The 27,085-nt window shown below is 35.2% G+C and overlaps 5 protein-coding genes across 13 annotated transcripts; 3 read left to right on the top strand and 2 right to left on the bottom strand.

The window, feature by feature from the left end:
- Nucleotides 1–1,510: 1,510 nt before the first annotated feature.
- On the top strand, nucleotides 1,511–4,875 carry LOC121785194 (cell division control protein 2 homolog A-like). The gene is made up of 9 exons (XM_042183573.1): nucleotides 1,511–1,623; nucleotides 2,321–2,329; nucleotides 2,418–2,602; nucleotides 2,816–2,936; nucleotides 3,193–3,366; nucleotides 3,698–3,861; nucleotides 3,976–4,063; nucleotides 4,150–4,203; nucleotides 4,490–4,875. The coding sequence occupies exons 2-9, from the start codon at nucleotides 2,321–2,323 to the stop codon at nucleotides 4,577–4,579; spliced, it is 885 nt and encodes a 294-aa protein (XP_042039507.1). The 5' UTR covers nucleotides 1,511–1,623; the 3' UTR covers nucleotides 4,580–4,875.
- Nucleotides 4,876–5,713: 838 nt separating this feature from the next.
- LOC121784489 (histidine-containing phosphotransfer protein 4-like) lies at nucleotides 5,714–9,066 on the bottom strand. 9 transcript variants are annotated; one of them, XM_042182630.1, is made up of 6 exons: nucleotides 8,881–9,066; nucleotides 8,678–8,772; nucleotides 7,331–7,471; nucleotides 6,267–6,338; nucleotides 5,997–6,069; nucleotides 5,714–5,913 (listed from the first exon to the last, which is right to left on the bottom strand). In XM_042182630.1, exons 3-6 carry the CDS (start codon nucleotides 7,390–7,392, stop codon nucleotides 5,866–5,868), a joined length of 255 nt encoding a protein of 84 aa, XP_042038564.1. In that variant the 5' UTR covers nucleotides 7,393–7,471; nucleotides 8,678–8,772; nucleotides 8,881–9,066; the 3' UTR covers nucleotides 5,714–5,865. The 9 variants fall into 9 exon arrangements, 5 of the variants coding, with proteins under 5 accessions (XP_042038564.1, XP_042038560.1, XP_042038561.1 ...); XR_006046714.1 differs by having other exon boundaries at nucleotides 7,360–7,471; nucleotides 8,281–9,066; XR_006046715.1 differs by having other exon boundaries at nucleotides 7,360–7,471; nucleotides 8,678–9,066.
- A 2,196-nt stretch (nucleotides 9,067–11,262) lies between these two features.
- On the top strand, nucleotides 11,263–16,982 carry LOC121784743 (casein kinase 1-like protein HD16). Its single transcript, XM_042182964.1, has 17 exons — nucleotides 11,263–11,889; nucleotides 12,240–12,371; nucleotides 12,453–12,526; nucleotides 12,611–12,680; nucleotides 12,786–12,841; nucleotides 12,951–13,022; nucleotides 13,305–13,399; nucleotides 13,508–13,574; nucleotides 13,671–13,800; nucleotides 13,878–14,096; nucleotides 14,202–14,344; nucleotides 14,418–14,592; nucleotides 14,712–14,802; nucleotides 14,884–15,041; nucleotides 15,130–15,318; nucleotides 15,397–15,609; nucleotides 16,151–16,982. The coding sequence occupies exons 1-16, from the start codon at nucleotides 11,797–11,799 to the stop codon at nucleotides 15,454–15,456; spliced, it is 1,824 nt and encodes a 607-aa protein (XP_042038898.1). The 5' UTR covers nucleotides 11,263–11,796; the 3' UTR covers nucleotides 15,457–15,609; nucleotides 16,151–16,982.
- A 3,326-nt stretch (nucleotides 16,983–20,308) lies between these two features.
- LOC121783605 (lachrymatory-factor synthase-like) lies at nucleotides 20,309–21,195 on the top strand. The gene has a single exon (XM_042181731.1). It carries the CDS (start codon nucleotides 20,638–20,640, stop codon nucleotides 21,076–21,078), a length of 441 nt encoding a protein of 146 aa, XP_042037665.1. The 5' UTR covers nucleotides 20,309–20,637; the 3' UTR covers nucleotides 21,079–21,195.
- An 858-nt stretch (nucleotides 21,196–22,053) lies between these two features.
- Nucleotides 22,054–25,479, bottom strand: LOC121783400 (monoglyceride lipase-like). The gene is made up of 7 exons (XM_042181454.1): nucleotides 24,861–25,479; nucleotides 23,829–23,867; nucleotides 23,651–23,721; nucleotides 23,148–23,212; nucleotides 22,940–23,029; nucleotides 22,756–22,848; nucleotides 22,054–22,674 (listed from the first exon to the last, which is right to left on the bottom strand). The coding sequence occupies exons 1-7, from the start codon at nucleotides 25,280–25,282 to the stop codon at nucleotides 22,237–22,239; spliced, it is 1,218 nt and encodes a 405-aa protein (XP_042037388.1). The 5' UTR covers nucleotides 25,283–25,479; the 3' UTR covers nucleotides 22,054–22,236.
- Nucleotides 25,480–27,085: the final 1,606 nt, after the last annotated feature.

The following is a 27,085-nucleotide window of genomic DNA, read 5'->3' as shown; positions in this document are numbered from 1 at the left end:
AACAACGCCAGCGATGGTTGCAGCTTTGAATCCCGCAATAGCACCGGCTGAAAACTGAAACGATTACTACCCTTTCGAAATAAAGATGGAACTTAAAAAAAATTACAACAAATCATGATGATTGATGAAGTTAAAATTTAAAAAAAGGTATTTTTGGTAAGAAAGAAATATACATTGATTTAAAAAGGCTGCATACGTGCCTAACATTGGACACAATTTTGAGCAGTAATTTGATTTTCTCTATTCGATCCCATTGAAAATAAGTGTAATAAAATGAGTCTATTGATAATGGAAAAAGAAAATAAATCTATTGAAAATGAAAAAAAAGAAAAAAGAGAGAAAAAGGAAAAAGAACGAATCATGGAAAATAGTTGGAAACGTCGTTTTTGCTTTCATTTATACTTGGACCATAAATTTAATTAATGGTCCTGCGTTATTTACAAGGATAACAACCTCACATAGCATTTTCCAGTTTTTTTATTTTTTTTATATATCAAATAATTGTATATCAATGAGATTGAGAATATTGCTTTGGTTTTTTGGATAAAAAATTCAGTCTTTGGTCAAAACACTGACATAGCAATTGTATACTAGTAGTTATTACTGATTTTTGCATATAACGAAATAGGTATGAGTTAAAAATGCTGATTGGATATAAGTAAAAATGAATTGAGACTTATATCACTGAGCATATTAAAATGGCAAAAAGATATTCATAAATCATACTGTCAGATGTAGGGAATTATTTTGTTTATTACTACAAAATTAAATTATGTTTAACGATGAAAATAAGTAAGGCCCATGTATGATCCATTTGCCTATCATGGGCCTTGTGTGGGCTTAATCTTGTTTTATCATTACAAGTTATTGATTTTAAGTTTATTTAAAATTGATTGAATACACTAGTATTTTGCAGAAAATCACATGGCAGAGAATGATTATAAGCAGAAAAGTCAGAACAACGTAAATTAAACAAGTGTATCAATATCATTCGCACACATACTATATTCGTCCATAAAAATATTCTTATTTTGATCTTTTGGTCTATTCAACAAATTATCAGTATTTATCTATTTATGATAAATTTTATATTTGTAACGAGAAGGATTTTGCTTTTTTTTTCTCTTTATCTCTCAAAATTTCTATGAAACTATGTCGTCCACTATTTTTGTGACCGAATGTAATATAGTACTAGTCCTACTCCATATCAATATCATTCCACACATAAATTATTGACCTACCCAGCAATCAATTATCGAAAATCTGATTGATATGATAAAATTGTTGACAATTTTAATAATGTAGATATTCATTTATAGTCCCACAAATATTGGGATACTTATAATTTTTTCTCAAATAATTATATAGGCATGAGAATAATTAGTAGGTAAATTTGCTAAAAAGAAAGAAAAGGAAAAGTAAAAGCAAAGAAAGTGACCTGACTTACCATTTGGTCAAAACGTTAAACCAATGGATGCATAGTAAAATGGGAGAAAAAATAAATTAATTCAAAGCCAACCTTATATAAAAGCTCAGGCGAGGGTAAAATGCAGTAAACTGAGTCTATTCCATCCCTTTTTACTTGCTCCATTTCTCTCTCGCTCTGCAATTCACCGATCTCTGGTACGTACACGCCATGATTTATGAAGTTTTTTTCTGCTTGCTTTTGCATTTAATCAAAATGCAACTAAGTTAACTGTGTTTTTTTCTCGCATCATCTGATTTTTTAATGCTCGTGTTTTTTTTTATTTACTTGCTTTGACTGATTAGCTGTGATTGATCTTGTTCGTGTATATTAACCGGTGAATTGGTGGATGCGACGGTGACTCATACCAATCGGTTGCTTTTTACTAAATCGCGTATTGATTTGCGGTTGATCTGTGTAGTTACTTTAATTTTGCTTTATTTTCTCGAAATGAAGAGAATGCATGTCGATTTTAGTAATTTTTATGCTGCTTTATGCCGGAATTTTACTCTTGACGCGAGTCAATACCATATCTGTTTGTTATTTTGCTTGCATTGTATGCTAGATAGATACATTGGATATGGAATTTGTTTCATGATGGTTTGTGTTTGATTGAATGGTCGAAATTGACTTCAAGTCACGGATCTATGTGATTTATGGAAACATGAAGATATATTTTACTACAGTTGATTTCAGCACTGTTTTTCTGAGAAAACTTTTTCCGAGCAAGTATAAATATCCATGAGATGTGCTACTTTCTTATAGAATTATTTGCGTTACACACACTTGTGCATTGTGTTCTGACATTTCCTTTGTCCTTCCTCAACTGACGGTGAATCAAATCAATGGTGACAGATGGAGCAGGTGATTCTCGTTCTCGCTAATTAGTAATTTCCGCATTAGCAATGTTATGTTTTTTGTGAGTCCTGATAACATATGATTTATGGTGCAGTATGAAAAAGTGGAGAAGATTGGCGAGGGAACATATGGAGTAGTATATAAAGCTCGTGATCGTGTAACTAATGAAACCATTGCGCTGAAGAAAATTAGGCTGGAGCAAGAGGATGAGGGGGTGCCAAGTACTGCTATCAGAGAGATTTCTCTTTTAAAAGAGATGCAGCACGGAAATATTGTGAGGTATGATGAAAACACAGTTTGGCTGCTTAGCAAAATTAGATTCTCACAGAATATGCTATTGTCTGGTTTAGATAACCTCATTGAAAGTTCTGCTTCATCCGTATGACATTGTACTCTAGATAACTTTATTTTTGCTTCATTATACAAATTCAATGTAGCTATCTCCGATTTCCTGGGTTGTGCTCTAAACTTCCTCTCATGCTGGTGTTGCAGGTTGCAGGATGTGGTGCACAGTGAGAAGCGTTTGTATTTGGTATTCGAATACTTGGACTTGGATTTAAAGAAACACATGGATTCTTGTCCAGAATTCTCACAGGATCCTCGTCTCATAAAAGTTAGTTGACTTCACTTCAATCTGCCTTTTCTTTTATCTATGGAGACTGCTATATTTAAATATAGTAAGTATTAAATTTGAACCATGCAAGTATATAAATAGAAAAAATTTGTCACTCAGAGACTAGATAGAAATGATTAAATAACAATGTGTGGAATGTTTTCATAAAGTTATGATACGTCATACAGTGTTTTGAATAGTCTTTTTCTAGCAAATTAATACTACTATTATTACTAAGTTGGCTTCACTCTTGCAGACGTTTCTGTACCAAATACTATGTGGAATTGCCTATTGTCATTCTCATCGCGTACTTCACCGGGACTTGAAACCTCAAAACTTGCTAATAGATCGACGTACCAATTCACTGAAACTTGCTGACTTTGGACTGGCCAGAGCATTTGGTATTCCTGTCAGGACATTTACACACGAGGTAGATGCTTCAAAATATGATACTATTATGGCAGGCTTTTCTACAAAAGAAAAAAACCTTTTGACTGCCTCAATTGTGTGGTTTGCAATTGTGACTTGTGAGAATTGTTTCTGATCTTCTAAAACATGACTTCATGAGAACCCCAACCTTGGAAATTGCTTCATATTCTATTCTGGTCTTTATTCAACCTTATTCCTTTCCAATTTCACTGGGTGTCTATCTCAAACAAAATTGGGCTGGAAGTTTCACATAATAGTCTATGATCATCTTAAAACTCACTTCAAGAAAGGATCTCTTACAAACTGGCCGATACATTTTTTCTCTTTTGTAGGCTGTGACTCTATGGTACAGGGCTCCAGAGATACTCCTAGGATCGAGACACTATTCTACTCCTGTTGATGTGTGGTCAGTTGGCTGCATATTTGCTGAGATGGTAAACAAGCATGCATTGTTTCCTGGGGACTCTGAAATTGATGAACTGTTCAGAATTTTTAGGTGATACATCTGGAACAACAAATCATTAATCACAATCATCAACTTTTCCTTCCACTACCGATTTTCATTCTATACCAAAGTTACCTATTTATGCTTTGTATTAACATAATGCAGGGTCGTGGGCACCCCAACTGAAGACACATGGCCTGGAGTAACATCCCTGCCCGATTTTAAATCATCATTTCCAAAGTGGCCATCCAAGGTGATTAGTCTACACATCTACATTTTCAGCCCCTTACTCTGAAACTATCAGATTATTGAAGTTTTAATTGAATTCTCTATTTGCAGGATCTGGCAACCGTGGTACCAAATCTCGATTCATCTGGCCTTGACCTCCTTCGTGTAAGTTGCTTAGAACAATATTAATGAAAATTTTCTAATTTCTTCACATAGTATTTACAACTTCAAATGAAGATTACATTGCTCAATCCTTCACTTTGTTTTGCATTAAAGTGGTTTGTCTTTGGATATCACTGGCATGAAATTTGATCTACATTCGTTTTTTAGTGTTAATTTAATTTTGACCTCCTTTTACATCTGTTAAGACTAGCAATCTACATTTTATATAATCAAATACTAAAAGATAGTGTGATGTTAGGATAACTAATGTATAGTTTCTCTCTTGCAGAAAATGCTCTGCTTAGATCCGAGCGAAAGAATCACGGCAAGGGCTGCTCTTGAGCACGAGTACTTCAAGGATATTGACTTTGTTCCTTAATAAGGTATTATCCGCATCCCGGTGCAAATGTATATTATTTTGTGCATGTGTGAGGTTATAATGGATCAGATACGAAACACATGATATCCGGGTGATTCTACCTCCCTGTTTTTGATTTCTCGGGTTGTTCTGGGCAAAGCAACTCTGGATTTAACAGTAGCTCGTTCTCTAACTTGCTAATGGCCCTCCTTGTGTGGTTGTGATTGCTTCATTTTTGTCGGGTTTGTTGTAGGATCGGGTTGTTACAAGACGTTTTAAATTTGGTTTGCTCTATAGTACATTATGGTGTTGCCTTATGCAGTTTTTCAACATACTACTTAAAATAATCACAGTGCGCATGTTTGGACATTTTTGTTCATTGAATTCAATCTCTACATGAATTATCTACCCTAACAAACATGTACTCTGTAATAAAAATAATTCACACTTCTGCCATGATTTTTAACACCTTTTTTGGAATAACTTCATTAAATCTACAACAAACTCTCGGGCGAGGGGTGATCGTAAATTAGATTTCAAAATTTAAACTTGAATGGTGAATTGCAATAACAAATTTATACATTCCTTTGGAATCGACAACTCTTAGTCTTTTTTAAATGTAGAAATCATTGAAACTATTTTCCTCGATTCATCTCTTCACAGTTCAATCAGGAATAGTTATGCTTCAATTATTCTGTCTTTTTCTAGTAAGTTAAGATTGGTCCTTCACAAAAAATGCCTTGAGCCACATTCTCCTATAATTGAAAGAAACTTTTTCATCATCGAATGGAATATGTGAAATGGACCATCATGGTATTTATGTGATCTTAAATGAATAATGAAGTTTCTCGTATATCCAATTGAAAGCAGGATCTGTATCAAGTTCATAGCGAACTTTTTAAAAATAAATGTCTTACTTGATGCATGTTTTAAAAAATGTAAAGATAAGTGAATATAAAAAAAATAATAGAATTTAAATTCTACTTTTATAAATTAATTAGTAAAAAGTCCATTTATAAAAAATATTACAAATAAAATGAGATATTTATTCCAAAAAATGACTATGAGATACGTATTTAAAGACACCGAAATTTGAAGGTGGGAGCATAAAAAATCAACTCAAGAATGTACGGAAACTGATCATCCGTATTCACCTGGTCAAAAGTTATTTTCATTCTACTGATAGTAACATTTTACTTATTTAGTGAAAAGTTATTTCATTCTAAGAAAGTACTAACATTTACATATTTAGTCAACAGTTTTTCATTCTACAAGTAGTAACGTTCACTTATTTGGAATCACCATCTTCATTCCTCCGCATTGCGGCTTTGATGTAGACGAGCTTCTCTTACAAGCTGAATTACGAAAAGGAAAAACCGCGGTTAATTTGTAGACATACACGTGTAATCTATACACAAAAACTTAAAACAAGGAAGACCTGAAAATAGTTCTCAAGCTTCCTCTTGAGGGTTGCATGCTCTTGTTTTACCTCTTTGAATGTTCTCACGCACCTACAATAGAGTATACACAAATTATAACTACAAATAAGAATACTACATAACGAAGAAACAAATTAATAAAACCCTGCCAAAATGGTGTAATATACTAAAATCTGGACATGTCACACACACACACACACATATATATATATATATATATACTAGTATAAACTTGGTATGTAAGAATAGGATAAGGGAAACAAAATTACCCATCAATGTTCTCTACTTTGCAGTATTCTTGAAATTGTGTGCATTCCTTCTTAACTTTTTTAGCTCCAATGCTACAGATACAGAGTCACCGACCAAATATGATCAAACATACACAAAAAATTAGTAGAAAAATAAGGGAATCGTGTCAAGTATATGCCTAGAGCTGCTGCCTCTGAGTGCTACTGGTAATTTAAATGCTAGAAGGATCACTCCCTCTGAACAGTCAAATAATTGCGGATGCTGTAAGTGAAACTAGAAAGACCAAATGAAAAAGACCCGAGGTCGCTCATATTCATACACTTGTGTCACAAGGAGTTCTTATCCTCATCAAACTTTTCTGAGTCGGTCATTTGTTAATAATTGGGATACCACTTTTAGCTGATATAACTTTTTGTATCCTTTTCCAGAAAATTAGGACACCCTGCGTGCCACTTCCAAGGGATCAATGAAAATATCATGGCCATAATTTCTCTGGCTAACTCATATGATAAACATAGTATTCTTATTCTTATTACAATCACTTAACACAAAACCTTCACAATAATTAGTCAGTTTTTACTAAACACAATCACTTGTGTTTGTGTATACTTTACATGTCATACAGGTGGTGCATATTTATGTGTGATGTGAAATACAATAAGACTAAATACCAGCACAGAATTATCCCTAGTAATTGATGGGCAGACACGAACAACACTTTAAGATGTAAAATCTAGCCTAGCCTAGCCTATAGTCAATAATAAGTGATGAGAACCCACAGTTGTCCATGCTGTAAAACTCCCCAAAAAGATTCTGTATTTGGTTCGGGTAGTGGTAGATAATTGAAACTTATTGGTAGATTCTGTATTCTGTAAAACTCCCCAAATAGATATTTCTAGGCAAGTATGATGACTAGATAATTGAAACACGTCGGATATCATTGCCATAGAACTATATGAATTAAAATAAGCAAAAATGTTTAATTCATAGAGCTAAGACAATGAACCACAATTAACAGGAGGAATAAACTACAAAAATGAGGAATCCAAGAGACAGGGCTATTTTAAAAATAAATAAAACTCACCAATGATTAGAAAGAGAGAGTGAATTTACCCTTGGATAAGCAGCATCAATCCTTATCGCCATTGCAGTAATTCCACCATAAGGTGCAAAGTGAGAACATAGTTCATAAATGTTCCACGAATAATGAGGCCATGAGCAGTCTCTGTCCACGTGTTGATGTGGATGAGATCATGAGAGTGGTCACAAAACCAGCTTTTTTAAAGAAACAAATGCTTTAAGGCATCCATAAGAATATGATTTTGATTCACTCATTCACTAGAGACAATGGATTCTCTTTTCCTCTGCGTTGTTGATAAGGAACCCCACTGAGGACATGATAATCCTCACATATGTTCAACTTCATTCCAGTACAAAAGTAAATATGTAAAGAAGTAGTATTCCTTTGCATCCAACAAGCTTCCAAACTTTTAACCCCAAACTACAGTTAATGATGTTTCATAGGATTTGGAGCCATAATCATGTTTCAGCATGCTCAAACCTCCTTATGTCTCGTTTCTAGGTGTATACAAAAGAAAATCAGATCCATCATATTTGGGCCTTGGACTTTTTGGACTGAACTAAAATCTACTGTACTTATTTGCTTGCAGAACTTTTGTGGCATGGTGAAGGATTATATTAACACGATTCACATTCAAAGTAAGTGTCATAGAAATTCATTCATCTGCATAAGCATAACCATCTCATTGACACACCCATGGATTCTAATCAAATTGTATGCAAGTAGACAGTAGTCACAGTACCCTAAACCTCAAAACATCAATATCCAATCTGCTTCCCACACTAATATGGCTTCATTTCTCAACCAAACTATTCACCGAGTAACAGATAAGAAACCAAACGGCACATATTCAAAACTCATGCAAATCAAATATGAGATGAAATATAAACTGGAAAAACTTGATTTATTCTTGAAATCAATAAATCATAACGAAAACAACGAATCAAACTCACTAGAATAAGCTCCAGAAGGCACACAGTATAACCGTCATGATTTTAACCAATTACGCGTTCCTGGTAAAAACCTACAAATGAAGAATATCCATGCAGTAAGGGGTCAAAATGAGCATATATGACTTTATACACCAAGGTTCAATCTCATTCAAAAAAACCAAGATTACTATTTTCCCCTTCTCAGTAACAACAATCTCATCGTTGTAAACCAAAATTCAGCTAAACAACAATGGTCACTCACTGTTTAAGCCACAACATTCAGAATTACTATGTTCCCCTTCTCATCATCAACAATCTCATACTCTCATCGTTGCAAACCAAAATTCAGCCAAACAAAATTTGAACTACAATAATCACGTAGATTTTAAGCCACAACAGTCGGAATCACGATTTTCACCTTTCTCATCATCAGCAATCTCATCGCTGTAAACCGGAATTCAGCTAAAAAATTCAAACGGCCGATCATAGTCTTCTTCTATAAAATACCAGTTCCTACGCGAAAATCGTACCATGAAAACCTAAAACGATGCAGATTCTACGGGAATGATGATACTCGATCACGTTGACAAGTATAAAGCGAAATTAAACCGGTGATTTAACCTTGGTGTAGAGTAATCGGCTGCTGTTACGAAACGAGAGAGCGTTTGATGTTGGTGATTGAAATTCAGAGCTTTGATTTGATCATTTCTGCATTGTAACGAATAAATTACAAGTATTCACACATAAAAAACCTCTATCTTTAGGTATTCATATAAAATAACTCGGCCAATTCTGTATCAATTTCAACTTCGGAAGCATTGAATAAGTAATTCATGTTTTTGTCTCTGAATAAATTACTAGTATTTAAAGAGAAAAAGCATAGATTAATTTATTGTGATATATACTACAACATTTTTTATATGGTATATATGGAATTAGGACAATATTCATATCCTTACACTAAATATTTGAAAAACACACAAAACACTTGTCGTCCATTGGATCTTGTGATCTAACTATTAGATTAACTCACGTGTCATATACAGTAATAATGTAGCTTTTTAGTCTAGTAATGTAGCTCGGGTAATAATGTAACATTTTTGTCTAACAATGTAGATTTTTAGTCTAATAATATAAATTTTCAGTCTAATAATGTATATCGGTTAATAAAGTAGATTTTTTGTGTAATAATGTAGCATATCACAACATTGTTTTACACTAAGAAAACTGTAAGGACCTTAACACACCCGGTTGAGTTATCATATTATTAGGGCATGTTCACTCTCATGGTTTTTTTAATGGCCGGGAGATAAATATGTGGCTGAATTAGGTGGTGGGCCCCACCTGAACAGAATTTAGTTTGCATGTTCAGTGAACATGAAATGGTGACTAGTTTAAAACTGTTGCCTCTTCCAACATGTAATCTGACCAAATAGCCCCCACCATCTCTTCAAAATTCCCTGCTCAACACTTCGGAAAAACTTAGCAGCGGGAAACGAAATCTCAAATTTGAGTCCACTCCCACCCAATTATTTTGGGCAAAAAGGCTGGATGTAATAAAAAATGAACCACAGTCTTTACTTCTACAAAACCTCATTGAGCGGCGAAAGGTACGACCGAATCTCCCTGAGGTGCGAGCAAAAGGTGCGAGCGGGAACCTCCCCGTGCGGAGAGGCGTTCTTGAATCTCGATTTAAGTTGTATCGTGGTGAGCTGTTTGAAATTCAAGACACCCATGTGTGAGGAAACAACAACCAAAATTAACGGAGCAGATGCTATGAGCTGTGAGTCGATTGAGATTTTTTTATTCTGAAAAGATGTGTATGATTTGGTTAAGCAATGGAGTGATGTATGTAACAGAGGTAATTTTCGCGCCCAGTCATGGCGGCCACTCCTCCGGCGTCGATCGCAGAGAGGCGTGCGCGCGAGAGAGAGAGTTAGGGATGGACTGAGGGGGTGACGATGATAATTTGGGGGAATTCAAATTTGGGGGAAATCAAGTTTGGTGGGGTAAAGTAGTCAAATGCTGAAATAATCTGAAGGAGTCAGAAATTAATAACACCTTCTGTAGAAGATTTACATCCAGTCAAATGCTGGTGAACAGTGACGGGCCATGTTGTTAATAGAGGGCTGACATGTTTAAAAACATGTCTACTGAACAGTACGAAATATTTGGATTTGGGCTGTTAACACACTATATCTGCCAGACTGAACGGGTCCTTAGTATGTTAAATGGACAGTAAGTTTTGATCCATATTTTTATCAATGCGAAACGGATATAAATTCCAATTATGATTACTAGTAGTATGATTATTAGTATTAAAAAAATTGAGGGTTTAATTGTGTAGCTTCTTATTGAAGGTTAAGACTTAAGAGATTTGACATAATTTTCAATAATAAATGCCATAACCTAGAATATAGATTTAATTATCTCAAATTAAAAGTTACCCATGTCTTACTAATATAATATGAGGTGGACTGAAGATAGCTTAACATTGGGTAGTCCAGTTTACCAACTCTTATAATCCAATAATTTGGGCTTTAGGTGCATTGAAGGTTCGAAATGAGCAAAGTATTTAGTTGGAAATTAGCAAAATTTGATTGTTATTTTTCACTTAATTAGTTTTCAAATATGAAAACATTATAACTTTATTTGGATCTTGGATGGGGGAATATTGAAATCTAAAGAAAAGTTGTCCAGTATTTTCTTGTTAAATGAGAACAGCATTTGAATCAGAGTGTGGACACTCTTTGCGTATAATTTGAAGAGTTTTAATTTATAACAAATTTTATTAGTCCAAATGCATTCTTTATAATTTTTCTTGGCTTTCACATCGAAAAAGCTAATTTTTGCGTACGCACAAGAGTATAATGTAATTTGACTCATCAATAATTCGATTGGAATTTTGAAATACACCAATAATAGAGTGAAGGAGAAAACTCCACAGCTAATTATATATTGACACGTCACCTTATACCAAAAAATAGATACCCGCCCCCACAAAAAACAAACACAGTAAATTTCAATTTTCCCCAATCTCTTCAAGCACACTATCTCCTTCTCTCACGACCTTTTGGATTGTAAATTTTCCCCAATTCATGAACCCTAATTTCCAAAAAAGTTAATTTCTTTCCATTTATCGATTTCAATCGCCGATTTCCTTTAGGTGTATTTTCTCCCTGTTTCACTGACATTTCTGACCCGGACGCTGCCGATCTGAGAGTTTGGTGAGTCATAGCTCGGGAAATCTACGACGGCGTCGATGGAAGATCACGGATATTGAGAAATTCTGTAGAGGCATGCGCAGACGTCCCTGACCTGGCCCGGATAAGGATTAATCGAGGCGAGGAAGAAATTGTACGGATTTCCAGAGGAATAGTGTATCTGCAGCTGTAGGTGGGATAACGGATTTTGGTGGCGCATAATGATGGTTGTAAGAGTGGAAATGTAAGTGTGCTGTGTCTGCGGGGATAATTTTGTTCAGACTGAGAATAGTAGTTGAGCTGAGATAGTCTGGTAACCTAAGCGAGATAGAAAATGGACGAGTTCGATAGTGGCGGCCGCGGCAGCAGAGGCAGCGACAGAGGGGGGGAAGCTGAGGATGAGGGGAGCACTCCCCTCCCGGAAAAGGTAGTGTGATGTGTTTATATGGAGAAAATGTAGGGAGTTTCCTCATATGCGGACTTTTTATGGAATATTATTGCAATGTTTTGATTTTTATGAGCTACGTTATACCGTTAATGGGTGACGACGAGGGTTGGTGAACGTGTTAAGAGGTTTGTGGGGGTGGTGATGTAGTATTATGAGTTACGTTACATATGTTGTTTATACTGAAGTTAAAATCTTGTGTGCTAATTTGAGTAGTAGGAGACCCCCTGTCTGAAAAACAAATCTTACCTTAATCTTCCACAGGTGAAACTTTTTTTTTTCCTGCTAAATTGGCTTGTTGTAATAACTGGTGTTTGATTTATCTTTAACAGGTCCAGGTTGGTGGTTCTCCTGCATATCGGGTTGGGAGAAAACTAGGGAAAGGGGGATTCGGACAAGTGTATGTGGGTCGCCGAATCAACCCTCCAATCCCGCATGAAAGAATAGGTCCTGGAGCTTTAGAGGTATATAATACATCATCTGCTGATTATTTTACATGCTGCAGGGATTTCTGGTATTGATATATCATTTTTTATTTGTTGTAGGTTGCTTTGAAATTCGAGCATCGGAGTAGCAAAGGCTGTAATTATGGACCACCCTATGAGTGGCAAGTCTACAAGTGAGTCTCACTTATTTTCATTGTTTTGTTAATATTTGTTTGTGCATGCTTGCTTATTATGAATAATTTCTTGGGTTTTCGTAGTGCCCTTGGTGGAAGTCATGGCATACCACGTGTACACTACAAGGGACGTCAAAGTGACTACTATATTATGGTATATGATCCCCATATATCATGTTTTTTTCATTTTATACTATATATTATAAAAAAAAATTCAATCTCTCTTTTCGAGGTTGGTATTAACATTTTGAACTTTCAGGTTATGGATATACTTGGCCCTAGTCTGTGGGATGTCTGGAATAACAATTCCCACACGTTAGTGTCTTTCTCCAAGAAGAAATTAAGATTGTTTTTGTTGTTTGTACTATTTTCATTTTGTCATAGATGAGGTCTTGCTCTCATGTGTAAATATCCTTTGTAGCAGAATGTCCATAGAAATGGTGGCATGCATTGCAATTGAAGCTATCTCCATTTTAGAGAAGTTGCACTCTAGAGGGTAAGTATTTTAAAGTGTATTTACTCCTATTTTGATATGATTTGATATGGCTATGACCTTTTTATGAGACTTGTTTCCAGAAATTGACTTGAGGCCTATGAATGAAATGCTAATTTCTAGGCATAACATACTAAGATATGCATTTACTTCACTGCTACAACGATTAGTGTTTCCACGCTGCATTTGTTTCTTGAATACAGGGAACATAATTAGCCATTTTAAGAGTGCTGAGATTAAGAAGCTTATTGAGGCATAGTATTATAGTTTAAATGTCAATTTCAGATATGTGCACGGAGATGTAAAGCCAGAGAACTTTTTGCTTGGTCCACCTGGAACTGTGGATGAGAAAAAACTTTTCTTGGTGGATCTTGGCCTGGGTATTATTTCTTGCATGCTAAGCCTTTTATCTAAAAGAACTCGCCCATATTACATATATTTCAATTTACAACAGAAAATTTATCCTTATTTGCCCTTTTTATTTGCAGCGACCAGTTGGCGTGATAATTCTACTGGTCTTCATGTTGATTACGATCAACGCCCAGATGTGTTTAGGTGAAATATGATTTATAGTTTCTTGTTGTCGCTATATCCATATTGATATTTTGCTCTGTTCATGGTTCTAACATGAAGAGAACGTTGGTCTTGCAGAGGAACTGTCCGTTATGCTAGTGCTCATGCCCATCTTGGAAGAACTGGTAGCCGCAGGGATGATCTGGAGTCCCTTGCATACACACTCGTTTTTCTTCTCCGAGGTCGGCTTCCTTGGCAAGGATACCAGGTTAGCCATCGGTCTGGAATTTATATTTTACATTTGAGTAATATATATACTTGACAATTATTTTATGTTCTATTTAGGGTGAAAATAAAGGCTTTCTTGTTTGCAAAAAGAAGATGTCGACCTCTCCAGAATCTCTTTGTGGCTTTTGTCCTGTACCATTTAGGCAGTTTGTGGAGTATGTTGTTAACTTAAAGTTTGATGAGGAGCCTAGCTATGCTAAATATATAGCCCTGTTTGATGGGATAGTTGGTCCAAATCCTGATATCAGGCCAATAAAAACTGAAGGTGCTCAGAAGGTATTATTTGAATTGTTCGGTGTATGACTTAGGCTTGTTTCCTGACCTTGACACTTAATAGAAGTTATGGTTTTTGTTTCTTAAAACTTATTGCTTATTTTGAAGCTTGTATATCAAGTGGGACAAAAAAGGGGACGGCTTATGATGGATGATGATGATGAAGAACAACCAAGGAAAAAGGTTCGCATGGGTTTGCCTGCAACACAATGGATTAGCGTGTATAATGCTCGACGGCCAATGAAGCAAAGGTATCATGTTTTAACTGTTTACTGCTAGGTGTTCAGAATAATAATAGGCTCCACCTTGTATCTCTTCTTGTAGATATCACTACAATGTTGCGGATGTGAGACTTTCTCAGCATATTGATAAAGGAAATGAAGATAGGCTATTTATCAGCGCTGTGGCATCATGTTCAAACCTCTGGGCCTTAATAATGGATGCAGGGATTGGCTTTACTAATCAAGTTTATGAGCTGTCACCTTTATTCCTTCACAAGGTCTCCCCCCCACATCTATAATATTTATAGCAACATTAATTTGCTTATTTATGATTTTTTATTTTTTCATATAGTTTGTGGTCTGAGATAATCGGTTGTTTTTCTTGGATTAATTGCAGGAATGGATTATGGAACAATGGGATAACAACTATTATATCAGTGCAATTGCTGGGGCTAATAATGGGAGCTCATTGGTAGTTATGTCTAAGGGTTAGTTCTGCATTTCAATGTATGAAATCTTATTTTGATTGCATTGATGTTCTTGTAATGACTTTGACATATAAAACACAGGTACCCAGTATCTGCAGCAATCATATAAAGTTAGCGAGTCTTTTCCATTTAAGTGGATCAACAAGAAATGGAGAGAGGGTTTCTATGTTACTGCAATGGCTACTGCAGGAAGTAAATGGGCAATTGTTATGTCTCGTGGGGCTGGGTTTTCTGATCAAGTATTTCCAGATTATCACTTTCAGATTGTGGCTTGTTTTAGCTGCCCTGATATAAAGTAGCTGATAATCATTCTTGTAATTGATACAGGTGGTGGAATTAGACTTTCTTTATCCAAGTGAAGGTATTCATAAGAGGTGGGATGCTGGATATCGTATCACATCAACTGCAGCAACATGGGATCAAACTGCTCTTGTTCTTAGTGTTCCAAGAAGGAAACCTGTGGATGAAACACAGGAGACTCTTCGAACTTCTGCTTTTCCAAGCACACATGTCAAGGTTAGCTTCCCTCTACTTCTTCCATTATATTTAATGAACTTGCTCTCCTTGATTCTTACAGTGCTTGATTATCTGCAGGAGAAATGGGCCAAAAATCTATATATTGCATCTGTCTGCTATGGGAGAACTGTATCCTGAGGCGTGAGAATAATGCTGAGAAATATTTAGAGGACTTAAAGAGGATTGGCAGTTACTCATTTTGTTACGAGCAAATTTTGTTGTCTCATTGGAGAACCAGGATCCCTTTTTCTTCTGCTGCTCTGATCTGGTTGCAGCTACTGGCAGTTTGATGTATGCTTACTCTGACCATCAACGTATAAAATTATATGTAAAAACCTGTGCACTGTGCTACAGCTTCGTCTACCTTAGGCAGTGTTCCCACACTGATTAAAGTTTGTATAGCTTTGAACGGTAGTTACTTTAAAGCATAGTGCACATGCCATATTTTCATTGCTGGTGGTACTATGGTACATACCTTCAGATTTTGCAATGTGGCTAGATTCTTTAAATTAAATTCAAATTCTTCCTTTCTGAGTTATTTTTATTTGCTGAGCTGGCCCAGAGAATTCCGAGGAATGGGATTTGTGATTTGGAGTTGTGATATACTTATTGAATGTTGACTTAGGGGTCCTTCGTGCTGTATCATTTCTCTGTTTTAGTAGCATTTTGAACATGTGAATTTATAGAGCGGATTGTCGTTCTTCTTTATCAAGCATATGCCACAGGCATCTTTCCTTAATCCTTACTTGAGTACATCACTACTCACTGCTGTCAACTGCTTATTTGCTTTGCTAACTAACCTTTTATTTATGTTGCATTGACATATTGACAGAAAGGAGATTTGAGGTGCATCAACAACTTCATGACCTCCGAAACTGCAGCTCATTGCCCCTGCATTTCTTCTACTAACATTGGATTCTTGTAATTTTATGATCCCACTCTTTTTATTAGGTGCAGCTAGCAGGCTCCCGGTCAAAACTCTCCTGCTGATTTGGCAGTTTAGTAATATGTTATCGTTCACACAGGTAAAATTGTATTTCCTATGTTCATGAGATGAGTGTGGATTCCGTATGGCAAAAAGGAAAGGATGTTATGTTTAGACCCTATTTCTTGATGATGCTGTCTGTTGTGTTGCCCAGTCTCTGTAGTTTTTACTGTGGATGCCTAGCAATTACTCATGAATATTCAAGGGTTGGATTATTTGTTTGATTCTTTTATGCATTTATATATTGATCATTTGCATTTGGCTAGTGTCTTGTTTGGGTTATAGTGATCTGCAATCTTATGCTAATATTTTCACATGACTAAGGGCAGAGTAGCCCTGAAATAGTTTGTGATCATGGTGTCAGCTTTACCGACTTCCCCTCGCTCGCCCCTTACAGTCCTTGTGGAAGGGCTCACACCCGTCCCCAGTGAATTTCGGTTTGTCCTCAGTTTTAGCATTGATTTTCATTCACTGATAATTCTATCATTAACTTGCTTCGTTTTTTCAGATCGTTTGAGCAATACTTAACAAGACAGCCAACTGCTGCTGAAGTTTCTGCGGCGTTTTCATGTGAAACCTATTTAAGGTATAAAGAAAGCATTTTGTGAATAATGTTGCTGTTCTACACCTTTTGTGAATATTCATAGTTTTAATCTTCACCCTTTGACTTTCTTATTAATGACCAACCAGACCCCAAATAACATCAAATGAGCCTTTTAACACTATATCTTCGTCCGCAATCCATAGTCATATTTTTCTATTTTAATTTTTTTGCATAAATTAGTATTATTCTATTTTAAGTAAATTATCTAATCTAATTTTTTTCACAATCACTTTTTTTAAAAAAGTTTGAACTCTTTAAAACACCTACTTTTATTAAGGAAAAAAATGCCAACCACTGAAAAAAGGAAAATTGAAACAGTAATCTAATTCAATACTATATTTTCCTACCAAAAGGGTAGGAAAAGCTAACAGCAGTTTGCACGAATAGATATTTGGGCCTTAGAGATTTATTTCCCGGGCTTGTAAGAAAATGCACAATTGTATCAAACATGTGATAACCCTAGAAAAAAAAGGGTATCAAACCAGCCCTTATATATTACGCCAAACTTGTACGGAATTTCGTGACATCACCAACCAAAAAGTTGTTATATAAAGACGACTCCAAAATGGAAAATACAGGTCAGCAAAACTATCTCAATTAATTGGATGTGGCTTTCTTTTTACTATTTCAAGTCTTTTATGATTTTTTTAAAACCAAAATGTGGTTGAAAGGGCTTTGAAGTCTTTGTATTTGTGTCGTGAGGGAGAGAGATTTACAGTTTATTCAATTTAAAACACCATCTTCCAATTAATTTAAAAGAGGTGTCCCAATAATTTGTATAACCACTTTAAATAATGTCGTTTCAAATTTGCGTTAAGTATTACTACACTTATTTGCCAAGTTTCGGTTCTACTACAATTTTTGTAGTAACTTAGAAGTTTGGTTAAGATAAATGACTATATGTGTAGTGAGGAAATCATGAATTTTGTTATATATTGTGAAATACTAATAGACAAAATGATTAAAAAAACCCCGTAATTTACCCAATTTCGATTTGGTGTTGCACTTGCCATTAATTTTTTTTTAATTATGTGATATCATATCAATCACTTTATACCAATTTGAAAATGCAATTGCAATACGCACATTTTTCTTCTTTTTTTTCAATTTTGTAGTACTAACTTTTGTTCTTATCATCATTGACTTGTGAAATTTCCATTTGAAATTGGCGGTGCACAATAATTAGTGGTGGGGTAGAGAATAAATGCAAAGGCATGCCAATAATAACTCCACCGTTAATAAATTTGTCACTAAGAATTAAATCATATTCCTATTCATATTCTTAAATATTGTTCTCTTCTAAATAAAAAACACATTAAGAATATTGTTGGACTGTTTCTAAATATTATGCAATTTGTTAGTAGTTTATATGAAAAGTTCTAGAGAATTGGACTATTTGCAGACAAATGGGGCATCGATAGTTTTAGAGAATTAGACTATATGAAAAGTTCTAGAGAATTGGACTATTTGATAGTTTTAGTTGGTGAAGATTTTCACAAAATGATTCTTGGTTTTAGTTTTAGTTTAAAATGATTCTCACAAAATAAAAACCGTCGAAGATATCAAAATATAAAATTCTCATATATATCTGAATTTATTAATGCACTGGTTCATAAATAATTAATATATGTTCATGACATTTATGAGTCATCATCATATCTATTTTATATGGAGTATTAAAAACATACAGTAATTAATATAAAAGGAAATATAAACTCCTATTTTATAGGGATGAGTTATTGATGAATATAATTAATTAAATTAAGTGGTGTTTACATAAAATGACTAAATCAGTTTAATTTTAGCTAATCACCAATTAATTGAATTATAAAATATATTTGTAATTTGGAAATATAAATTCAAATCGAAATCTTGACCAGTCACTTTTAGTTCCACATTTTTTTTGATATAATTAATTAAATCTACTCCATTGGAGATGTCAAATTGCTAAGCTAAGACGGAATATAAAGCACGGCATCTATATTATCCGTATCATATACGTGGAGTATTGATTAGTGCTGTTTAATTTACACAAATATACAAGTAGGTCCACTTGATAAGTGATCAATTACTACTAACTAATCATTTAATTGCTAACTACAACTAATTTAAGACCATATGATTTTAGAAAATTTGTTGTCTATAATTTGCCACGTGTAATTTTCATTTTTATTAATTAAATCGAAAAACATAAAAAAAACAACCAAATTAGGGTTTTGGATGAAAATGTCAATATATTGTTTCAAAAATATCAACACAATGCTTTGAGAATGTCAACACAATACTTTGAGAATGCTAACACATTGCTTATATTGACATTCTGCATGTATCATATTGACATATTTTATATATCATGTTGACATTTGTTGATGTACGAAAAATTATCTTTAAAGTTATAATCCTTATGAAATTATCTTTAATTTGATATATGTTGTGCGAAAAAATAATTTAAATCGAGAAAGTTATATGCGTTTTAAAGTTATGAGATATTTTTTAAAAGTTAGTTACAACTAATTTGTTGTAAATTGACCTAATACCCTTATTGACGTTTTTTGTTGATCGTATTGACATTCCGGGGCTAATTATCTAGGCCCTTAATTTAAATATCTAATGATTATTATTTAGTTATAGTTAACAATTAAGTATTGAGTTAGCAATATAACACTCCTCGTCCACATAAATATGCATTAATGCACATATACAATAGTACTATAAGAAATCATAATATTACTACCTCCGTTTCTTCATAGTTGAGTCATTTTTCCATTTCGAAAAGTTTTTTCATAGTTGAGTTATTTCCATATACAATAATTATTTTATCTTTCTTACTTTACTCTCTCTTACTTTTTTCTCTCTACTTTATTCACTTTCTACTTTATTCTCACCACCTTTTTCTTTCTCTTACTTATTTTATCTATTTATTCAACACACTCAACGTCTCTTTCTTAAACTCCGTGCCGAAAAGTTTCGCCTCAACTATGATGAAACGGAGGGAGTATATAATTTGAGGGTATAGTTTAAACAATTAAAATTCTCTAATAATTAATCGTCAAACAATACATGTAAATTACTATATATAGTGCCAAATTGGGTTAATTGAAAAAGAATTTCGACCCAGCCATTACGATTAAAAATATGAAACTTTCTTATGTATGAAATAGAAAAAAATCACCTCTAAATATATACTCTTTTCTTAATTTTCACACAATAAACATTTACGACAATGAATATAAGTTTCATTCTTTACTATTTTTTGGTAAGTAAACTCCAAATTCTAATAATTCATTTCATTCACATTTTTATCGTAAGACCAATATTATAAATTAAGATTCACATCTTTTTATTCATTATTTTTCACAAAGTCAAATAATTTCTTAAAATCCATGCCGATTAACTGTGAGATATTTATTGATAGACGTTGGACAGATGGAGTACTATATCAGTCTAGAAAAGTTTTTCTCATTTTGGTGAGTCCATCAAATGTTTTGATAAGTTAAATATATGACATTTTTCATTAATAATAAAACTAGTGTATTAATAATGTTTAAAATTAGTCTAATTTAGACAGTCCAAATTCCAAATTACTAGTAGTAGAGTATGTTTTTTGTGTTCAACGGAAGGTGCCAAAACTTTTGAACACTCCAACCAGCTTAAACGACAAAAACTCCCTTTCACAGCAATATAAAAGGTAAAAACAGCATTCTCCTTCTTCCTCACAAAAGAAAAGAAAATGGAGAAATCAGCAAAATGGGAAGGAAAAGCCAGCGCAAAGCTCGTCCGACCCACCGCAAGCGAGGTGTGGGCGCTCGTAGCCGATTTCTTCAGCCTCCACAAGTTCCTCCCCACCATCGACACCTGCTTCCAAGTCAACACCCTCGTCCGCCACTGCGCCGCCTCGGCCTCGGGCCACTGGTGCCGCGAGCGCCTCACCGCCATCGACCCGGCCGAGAAGCGGCTGAGCTACGAGGTCGTGGATAGTAACATGGGGTTTAAGCGGTATGAGTCAACGATGAAGGTGATGGACGGCGGAGATGAAGCGGGATGCGAGATCGAATGGTCGTTCGTGGCGGATCCGGTGGAGGGGATGAGCTGTGAGGATTTGGCTAAGTATGTTGCGGTGGGGCTGCAAGGGATGGCTACCAATATGGAGAGGGAGGGGGTTGGAAGCTGAGTTTAAGTCAGAATTTGTTTACTTTTTTTTTTATATAAAAAAAATCATGTTTAGTTTATTTGTGAATTGTGGTTGTGTTGGAAGCTTGGAATTGAGAAGAAAGAAACTGTTTAATCATATCCGAATTGGCTCATATAATTAATTAAATTGGCCCATATACAATTTGAATATTGGCGTGATAGATTGAAGTTGTAATAATCCCACCTAAGATTTTTTGTTTAGTTTTTCTGGCAACCATCATTTTCATTGGATGCTCCCAAATGGGACTACTGTAGGAGTACTTTCTAATGTTCAATTATTTGGCTTCATTTATTTGTTATGTTTTTCCTTTTTGAGTTTTGATACGAGCAAGTAATTTAGTGCGCACCTATAAAATGTTAAGACTAATAATTTCACTTGGAATTAATGCACAATGTATTAGAACCTTTCGACTTATAATTTTCAATTTTCCCATGAGAAAAATCTAAATCATAAAAGTCCCAATAGTTAATGCCTAGATTTATATGTGTCCAAAGACGATTTGGGAGTGATGAGTTGCAAACCGGAGTCGTAAACTGAAGCTACAAATCCTAAATACTCAAGTCATAAAGTATAGACGACAATAACTCATACTATATGCAAATTAAGAGGGAAGGGTTAAAATTGAATGAAATGATTAGAACGACGATGTTTCAAGTCTACCTAGAAGAACCAATGTTTTTTACACACTGGGAAATCTATAGTTTCCACATCGCACTAATTTCAATAGAAAAAGTCTCATTAAACAATTTACAAGTTTTAATGTTATAAGATTAACTAAATTAACCAAAAATTTGAATTTAAATTACATTTATTTCGTTTGCCGTTTGCCAAATATTATAAGCAAATGATTTGAGGTCAGATGCTAAATGACAAAAGCGGTTGCAAAAGTGTAAAATCGCAGATCAAAGTTCCAATCGAATATGTATTTCATGCTGTTTCTTCAAACAAGATATGTTATAAAAGCGCTATTTAACACGATTTTAAAGAATTAAACTGTCCTTATATACAAATTTCGAATCACATGGCGCCAGACCTACAGTCTACACACTGAAATCTCCGATCAAAATCAGCGTTATCCCAACAGAAAGCTTCGAATGTCATCCTGCTGATAACCTCCGGGGTGTCGTCCGACTCGTCTCACGAGAGATCGTTAGCTTCCTCCGGGCAGGCAGGAGTCAGTCGGCTTTCCATCCAGTCAATGATGTCCTGAGCGATCTCTTCACGTTCGGGCTCAAACAGAAGGTCGTGCAGAAAGCCCTCGTAAAGTTTGATGTTCTTGAATTCAGATGGCGCTTCGTTGTACAGATCCTGGGAAGCCAATGGATCAGTGACCCTGTCGGCTGTTCCGTGAAGGACGAAGAACGGGACTGTGACGGAACGGAAGTTGCGCATCAAGTATGAAGAAATGCGCAGAATCTCGTGTCCAGTACGGACTCGGATTGGTCCGGTGTAGACCAGCGGATCCGAGTATTTGGCCAAGAGAGCTGCGGGATCCCTCGAAACTGGGATTCCCCTTTTGTTAGCACCTTTGAATTGGAATCTTGGAGCCACCAACGAGAATATTGGTGCAACGGCCTACACAAAGTGGTAGCAATAAGCAACTTTATTTTTTTAGTTCTTTAGAAATCTATTCAAGAATGAAAATATATGACGTACGCCAACAATGGGATGGGCCGGCTTGACGCGTAAAGCAGGTGAAGTCAGTATGACTCCTTCAAGCATTTCTTCTACGTGGGGATACGAAGCAGCCTGTTCGTACAATCAGGTTTCGGATAAAGTAAGGAGACAGTTAAGTATGTGACGTGAAAAAGGATATCTGGCTTGGATGGCCCATACGTACCTTCAGGACAACTGCCCCTCCAGTCGAGTGACCAAACAGAAAGCACGGTACACCTGGGTTCTTCGATTTGATCTTTTCCAGGAAAGCCGCCTTTCAAAAGAATGGAACAGGGATCATTAACAAAAATTTGTTAACTTAGCATATTCTTAAGTAATATGACACTATCACAAAAGAATAGACTGCTCGAGACATGGACAGCTGAACTTACAGTATCATCAACAACGTGATCGAGTGAAGGCACATATCCATGTAAACCATCGCTTCCGCCATGACCTACCAAAGAAGAGTCGAAACCAATTTTAATGCAACTTAAGTGGTGGCAGAACTTCAGTCATTAGCATTTCGTTTATCACAGTAGACAGAATGACATCAGAGCAGACCACAAACCAACCAAGAAAGTGGGTTTGGTTTTGCAAATTTTTCAAGACAAACTGTTTACATTTATATTTCGTATGGGGCATCAATATTACTCTATGTAGTGGCGGAATGTGGCTAGTATTACACCTGGCTTGTATAATTACTATCAGTTGGCTAAAGCCTTGGTTTAAAAATAAACAGAGCCTGTTATCATTCTTAATTAGACAAATTATTATCAGCAAGGAAATCTAAGAGAAAAACAAGTTGTGATATACTTTTGTGATTCAGGAGCAGCAGATGTTTAAATAATAGTACAAGATCTAGAAGATGGTTGAAAACACTCTGAGCACTTACCTATCCAGTCCATTGCATATGCCCCAAACTTGTAGGAGACTAGTTGTTTAGCAAAATTAGTGTAGCGCCCACTGCAAGGAGAATATTTCATGGTTAGTATTACTAATCATAGCTAGCAACAACAGCTCTCGTTTGTCTATGGCAAAGAAAAAAAAGATGAGGTCAAGTAATAATATACCTGTGCTCATTTAGCCCATGTATGATGATAAGAATGCCCCTGAAATATAAGACACTAATGAGTAAAACATAAGAACTGCAAATGAAAGAAGGCTGTTTCCAGGAAAAAAAAATACAAAAAGAGCAAAGGTGTGTAAACAATAAGAAGTAGGATCTAGACATTTCATCATAAACCTAATAGTAAAAGCCTCAGGTTCTAACCCCTAAAGAAAAATTAAAACTTTGATGCTAAGTATAATCGGTAGGTGTATACGTAGAAAGTATTGAAGCTTCAATTATAAAATGTAGAACCAGAACATGTAATTGGCCTGAAGTATTACTCTGTTCTAGTACTATGTCAACAAAATTCATTTTCCTTGCAAATGTTTTGCTATTATATCTTGAAATTATATCTATGCAAGAAGCTGGCATAGCTTGTTATAGGAAGCTCATTAAAATGGTATTGATATCTATAGAGGGAGAGAGGATCACACTTGAGCACAAACAAATAACACACACGATACAAGTTCCTATGACTAAAATCAGCTTGTTTATGTACACAAACTAGCACAATAACACACTTTTCCATTTATATACGAATCGAAGAATCTATGGCACAAATTCTAATATGTATAATTATCTTCAATGGAGAAGACATTTTCACCAAAAGCAGGACTAAGGTAATGCAAAAAGTATTACTCAATCAGTCCTAATTCCAAGTCTGCATCAAATTGAGCACATGATCAAGTGAAATGCTTAATTCTCAGCTCATAATTCTAGTGCCAGCAGAAATTCCACAACGTAACTGTCCAATTCTTATATTGAGATTATTGAATACAAAACCTCCAAATCAACTAACCTAAACCTTCTTCTCACAGTCACGATTCAAGCATGTTAAAGTTTAACAAAAATTTATTCAGCTTCGTACGGCCACAACAATTGCGTGTGGAAATAGATAGCAAGCGAGAATAAATCAATTCGATAAGCGAAAGCGCGAAAATAAAAAATTCCCCAATTCGACATCACACATCAATCAAAACGACCAAAATTATACCTCAATTCACCGGAAACCGGCAGCCACGACCTACAGAAGAGCGCATTCCACTTCACTCCGAAGAACAACGACGTCGTCCATCTGCACCAGCTACTACCCTCCGTTGCCATCTCAACCTCCTCAGCCAAAGCCCTGCGCCTCATCGTGTCCTCCTCGTCTCTCCGGATTCCAAATTTCCGACGCCTTACCGACGAAGACGCCGTCCGGGGGGAGGACGGCGGCGAGGCGGCGGCGGAAATTCGGTGGAGGCGAGGGAGAAGGAGCAGGATCCACACAAAAAAGGAATAGATTAGCAGGAGCGATCTGCGGAGAGAGTCGTAGGAGAGAATAGACTGGCGGAGGTTTTTGAAGACCGGAATTATGCGGCCGCTCGCGCCGGATGTCAGCTCTTCCACCGGCACCGCCGCCGCCGCCGCGTCCATTCCCCTCTTCCTCTTTTTTGCGGTGAAATTGATATATTGTTCGTCTATGGAATTGTGTAGAGAGAGAAAAAAATGGAGAGGTCGTCTACGCAGAGGAATTGATGGTAGAATTTTGACGCGTTACCGGGATTACTATATAGACGAAATTTTGATGGTGCGGAGTGCCGTCTACGGTTTCGGTTTTACAGTGATGTCAAGTTAGAATATCCGAATTCCTTTTGATCTCCACGAGTGAATCTTCGTTACAATCGGACAATATGGAGTATTAAAATAAGAAATAAAAATATTTTATTTGTAAAATTGGAGACTTTATGCACATTTTATTGTCAAAAGAAATTAAATATTACTACTTTATCTTTTCACAAAATGATAGTAAAAAAAAAGGGTCTCATTACAAATTTAAAGTGTTTTTTGGTGTATTGCCCTGTAAAATAAAATGAATGAGACCTTTTTTATATTCAAGCACCTTTAAAATATGGAAATAAATCATGAAAGTCTAAGGGAGAAGTTTATTACTCTGTTCCGTTCAGTTCCGAATAAAGCAATGAATTTTTTCACCGAAATATTTGAATAAATGGTAAAGTAGGAGAATATAGAATAATATGAGAAAGAATGAAAATTATTTTTTGACAAAAGGAAAATGCATCACTTACTTTGAGACACTCCAAAAAAATATTCAAATCACTTACCTTAATGACGGAGTGGATAAACATCATTTAATTGTACATGCCATCATATTAGTAAAAGTTTGTGTTATTATTTATGCACATTACCAAAATTTTGTATATGTACATCAACTCAGCGTCGCATTTGTCTGAAAAAAATGTCGTCTTCAATGTTATTATACTATAATATTCTCTTCGTTCATTTTTGGGAAGTCCCAACTATAATAAGTCATTTTTTTTAACAAAAAAATAAAACATTCAATCATTATTAGTACTTTATACCTTCACCTACTTTACTACCATTTTTCTATCTTCCGTACTTTATTCTTCTCTCTTACCATTTAGCACAATTTCTTAATCTCTGTTCTCAAAAATTTTGACCACTTAGTTGAGATGGAGAGAGTATTTGAAAATATGGGATAAATCATGACCATAATTTATAATTATAGAGACAATTAAATCGTACACGCACATATTAAATCTTAATTTTCTGTTTCTTCATTTATTCTTCCATCCCAAATTCCCAATGCCATTTTATTGGAACAGTTATTGACTTCAAGCAAACTGAATAAATTTATAGTCACATACATAATAGCACTCCACATAAAAAAATGGCTGCACAAACCGACATTAATTATAGATGTTAATAGCTACACGTGATTATACGAAGAAATTTTACCTCTTATTATCAAATGCCACGATAATAAAATTCAAATTTAATAAGAGCTGAGAAGAATTTGCAGGAACGACTGCAGTGAATTGCAGGGAAGGCAATCGCAGGGAGAAAGCTGCTTACAGAAAATGGGAAGGAGGTGTTTGGCGGAATTAAAATGATTGTGGACTTATTAAAAGATAGACATGTCCGAAAAGGAGGTGGGGATTTCCTGTTATTCGGGCTACAGTAAAACGGTGCTTTATCTGACGTGTCACCTTTAGCGTGGCCCCATCGGTCGTGAGGAAATCAATGCCTTCAAATAAATTGATTAATTCAAAAGATAAGTCACCAATATTAAAGTTTTTATTTATTATTATTGGTGCCGGGTTTAGTTCATTTAGCCATTTAGGAAGAATTTATAATGCTTTTTTAATTTATTGTGGGATTTGGAAAACAATGTGCTTTGGAAAGCTCGTATTTTTT

Source organism: Salvia splendens, chromosome 21 (assembly GCF_004379255.2).
Source record: "Salvia splendens isolate huo1 chromosome 21, SspV2, whole genome shotgun sequence".
NCBI classification, from domain to species: domain Eukaryota; kingdom Viridiplantae; phylum Streptophyta; class Magnoliopsida; order Lamiales; family Lamiaceae; genus Salvia; species Salvia splendens.
Note: the sequence above shows the minus strand (reverse complement) of the source record. Positions and strands in the feature narration are given on the sequence as shown.

Excerpts from the sequence above, each read along its gene's own strand:
- LOC121785194 (XM_042183573.1), top strand. Across the intron at positions 3,367-3,697 it reads TCAGGACATTTACACACGAG|GCTGTGACTCTATGGTACAG; the intron begins GTAGATGCTTCA and ends TCTCTTTTGTAG. Across the intron at positions 3,862-3,975 it reads GAACTGTTCAGAATTTTTAG|GGTCGTGGGCACCCCAACTG; the intron begins GTGATACATCTG and ends AACATAATGCAG.
- LOC121784489 (XM_042182626.1), bottom strand. The coding sequence starts at position 7,392 with ATGGCGATAAGGATTGATGCTGCTTATCCAAGGGTAAATTCACTCTCT. Across the intron at positions 6,070-6,266 it reads AAAGTAGAGAACATTGATGG|GTGCGTGAGAACATTCAAAG; the intron begins GTAATTTTGTTT and ends ACTCTATTGTAG. Across the intron at positions 5,914-5,996 it reads AGCTTGAGAACTATTTTCAG|CTTGTAAGAGAAGCTCGTCT; the intron begins GTCTTCCTTGTT and ends TTCGTAATTCAG.
- LOC121784743 (XM_042182964.1), top strand. The coding sequence starts at position 11,797 with ATGGACGAGTTCGATAGTGGCGGCCGCGGCAGCAGAGGCAGCGACAGA. Across the intron at positions 14,593-14,711 it reads CACCTTTATTCCTTCACAAG|GAATGGATTATGGAACAATG; the intron begins GTCTCCCCCCCA and ends GATTAATTGCAG. Across the intron at positions 15,042-15,129 it reads GGGCTGGGTTTTCTGATCAA|GTGGTGGAATTAGACTTTCT; the intron begins GTATTTCCAGAT and ends TAATTGATACAG.
- LOC121783605 (XM_042181731.1), top strand. The coding sequence starts at position 20,638 with ATGGAGAAATCAGCAAAATGGGAAGGAAAAGCCAGCGCAAAGCTCGTC.
- LOC121783400 (XM_042181454.1), bottom strand. The coding sequence starts at position 25,282 with ATGGACGCGGCGGCGGCGGCGGTGCCGGTGGAAGAGCTGACATCCGGC. Across the intron at positions 23,868-24,860 it reads CCGGTTTCCGGTGAATTGAG|GGGCATTCTTATCATCATAC; the intron begins GTATAATTTTGG and ends CTTATATTTCAG. Across the intron at positions 23,213-23,650 it reads ATATGCAATGGACTGGATAG|GTCATGGCGGAAGCGATGGT; the intron begins GTAAGTGCTCAG and ends CTTCTTTGGTAG.